Source organism: Octopus bimaculoides, chromosome 26 (assembly GCF_001194135.2).
Source record: "Octopus bimaculoides isolate UCB-OBI-ISO-001 chromosome 26, ASM119413v2, whole genome shotgun sequence".
NCBI classification, from domain to species: domain Eukaryota; kingdom Metazoa; phylum Mollusca; class Cephalopoda; order Octopoda; family Octopodidae; genus Octopus; species Octopus bimaculoides.
This window is the reverse complement of record NC_069006.1, coordinates 2,241,296-2,244,362: the sequence shown is the minus strand read 5'-3', so window position 1 is coordinate 2,244,362 and position 3,067 is coordinate 2,241,296. Positions and strand designations below refer to the sequence as shown.

The window sequence follows — 3,067 nt, the reverse complement described above, 5'->3', positions numbered from 1 at the left end:
ACATATAGACCCACTACCTCCACCACCACCAACCTGCCCCCCATGAAATCAACAAGTCAACAATGCAGAAAGCATAAGAAAGGGCCACAGAGCCCCTACACCTCTTCTATGAAACATTAACAAGGAGCCCCACATATAGACCCACTACCTCCACCACCACCAACCTGCCCCCCATGAAATCAACAAGTCAACAATGCAGAAAGCATAAAAAAGGGCCACAGAGCCCCTACACCTCTTCTAAGTATGCAACATACTAACAAGGGGGCCCCACAGATATACCCACCACCTCCACCACGACCACCACCAACCTGCCCTACCCCCCATGAAATCAACAAGTCAATGAAGATAACAATGCAGAAAGCATAAGGGCCACAGAGCCCCTACACCTCTTCCCTGAAAGGAACAGTTAAACAAGGTGGTGGTGGGGAGGGTCACAGACAGGACCCCCACTCGTACCCCCTCCCCCACACGCACCCCTCTCCAAATAAAGGTCAACAGAAGCTACACTTACCGGATATGTTTGATTTTAATGGGGCGTTTCTTCTTCAAGTGTTTCAGTCTTTTCCATAAATTCCTGATATAGTAGGAAGTCATATTGCTGTAGTTTGGGCTACAGTTGTAAAGGTAGTGGTAACGGTGGCGTGGTTCGGGCTACAGTAGCAGTGGTACAAAGCGGTGGGTTATAACAGTGGGAGTTGTATGGGCTGCAGTGCCAGTACTTACTATAACAACAGTTGCTATAGTTTGGGTTATAGTTGTGGTGGTAGTGGTAACGATGGAGTGGTTCAGGCTACAGTAGTAGTGGTATAATGCAATGGGTTATAGCAGTGGTGGTTGTACAGGCTTCAATGCAAGTATTTACTAAAACCTGTCGCTATGGTTTGGGCTGCAGTTGTGGTAGTGATGTGTTTCGGGCAGTGGTAGTAACAGTGATAACATTAATGTTAGTGGTGGTAGTATTGGTAGTAGTAGTTAAGGGTGGTTGGATGGATGATAAGGTGACAACAATGGTGACGGTGGTTATGGTTGCAGTTGCAGAGGTGGTGTTGATGTGGTTTGGGCTATAGTAATGTTGCTGGTATAGTGCAGGCTATAGCAGTGGTGGTGGTGTCTGATTTACAGTAACAGTTACAAATGTGGTGGGTTATCACAATGACAGTGGTATGGGCTGCAGTATCACTATGAAGTTATATTGTTACAGTGTGGGCTACAGTAGCATTGACATTATAATAGATCGTAGCAATGGTAGCAGTAGTAGTAGTAGTAGTAGCAGCAGCAGTTGTAGTAGTAGTAGTAGTAGTAGTAATTATAGTCTGATATTCGTAGTAGTAATTACAGTCTGGGCTACAGTTGTGGTAGTGGCGGTATGATGTAAGCTATAGTAAATGAAGTAGTAGTAGTAGTAGTAGTAGTAGTAGTAGTAGTAGTAGTGGTGGCAGCAGCAGCAGTAGTAGTAAGGGATATAATATTAGTATCTAGTAAAAGCACGTTATAGTATAGGCTACAGCAACAGTGGTGCAGTGTGGTGGTGGTGGTAGTGGTGGTAGCAGTATTAATGCCAGTGGTAGTAGTAGTTAAAGGTGGTTGGATGGATGAGAAGGTGTTCTGTTCATCAACAGCCAACAGCGGTTGTGGTTGTAGTAGAAGTGGTAGCGGTTGTGGTTGTAGTGGTGGTGGTGGTGTTGTAGTAAAGTCCCCGGAACAGCTGGCAGAGTTGCATACATTATTACAGCATCCAAGATTGACTTGTACTGATGAGGAGACGGACAGATGGACAGACAGACAGACAGACCGGGAAGTGATGGGGGAGAAAGAGGGGAAAGAGAGACTCCATGTATGTATGTGTGCGTGTGTATGTGTGTGTGTGTGTGTGTTTGCAAGAGAGAGAGAGTAAGAGAGAGATGGAAATAAGCCATCAAAGATAAGGAAGGCATACATGTGGGGAGAGAGAGAAAGAGAGAGAGAGAGAGAGAGAGGAGAAAGAGAGACAGAGGGGAGAAAGAGAGAGAGGAGAAAGAGAGACAGAGGGGAGAAAGAGAGAGAGAAAGATTTTGTGTGTGAACAAGAGAGGGAGGGATGAAAATAAGCCAGCAGTCAGACAGAAAAGAGAAAAAGAGAGTGAGTGTGTACAAGGAGAGGGAGAGGGGGAGAGAAGGATATACATATGTGTGTGTGTGTGTGTGTGTGTGTGTGTGTAGATAGATAATAAGACAGATATACAGAGAGAAAGAGAGAGAAGGTGATGCTGGGATATCAGTATTAGAGAGAAGAGGGAATGCCTGGCAGTTGGGCAAGAAAGGAAAAGAAGAGAGACAGAGAGAGAGAGAGGGAGAGAGAGAGAGAGAGAGAGAGAGAGAGAGAGAGAGAGAGAGAGAGAGAGAGAGAGAGAGAGAGAAAATGAAGGGTTATCTTTAGTCAGTCATAAAATAGGGTGAAAGGGTGAAAATGATAACATAGATGGATAGGTAGACAAACAGACAGACAGACATAGATAGATAGATAGACAAGTGACTGAGTCAGGCACTTTTAGAGAGTGAGAGGACAGGAAGGATTGGGAGGAAGAGGAGGAGAAAAGGGAGTATTGAGGTAGAGATCAAGAGGATATTAATCAGGGAGAGGGAGACAGGCAGTGGGGGAGTGGAACAGAAAAGAAAGACATTACAGGAGTAGGAGGAGGAGGAAGGGACAGTGGGAGACAAGATGGAGAAACTGAAAGACTAAAGAGAGGGGGGGGGGTTAAAGTTGTTACACACACACACACATCTGGTGGTCTACATAGCATATCTACTGAACTCCACCAACCACACCACGACCACCCCACCAGACACCACCGTTTCCACCTTCTCCATCATTACATTAAGATAAGTGAAATACAGTGAAGACAGAATGCTCATCTCTCTCCCTGGCTCTTTCTCCATATCTGTGTGTGTGTGTGTGTGTGTGATTGTGTGTGCGCATATATGTATATATATGTATATATATGTATATATATTAAAAAATAACGGTGGTGCACCAGCATGACCGCAGCCACTTGGCTGAAACACATAAATAAATAAATAAATAAATA

The 3,067-nt window shown here is 44.8% G+C and overlaps 1 protein-coding gene across 4 annotated transcripts in view; it reads right to left on the bottom strand.

The window, feature by feature from the left end:
• The window catches only part of LOC106883979 (uncharacterized), a 130,492-nt gene that overhangs the window by 4,712 nt on the left and 122,713 nt on the right, over nucleotides 1-3,067 (bottom strand). For 3 of the 4 annotated variants that reach the window (XM_052976942.1, XM_052976945.1, XM_052976946.1), the window contains one exon: nucleotides 512-574. The exons of the other annotated variant lie outside the window; for it this stretch is intronic. In XM_052976942.1, coding sequence (XP_052832902.1) covers nucleotides 512-574 — 63 coding nt within the window. The remainder of the gene's footprint in view (nucleotides 1-511; nucleotides 575-3,067) is intronic. 4 annotated transcript variants of the gene reach the window in all.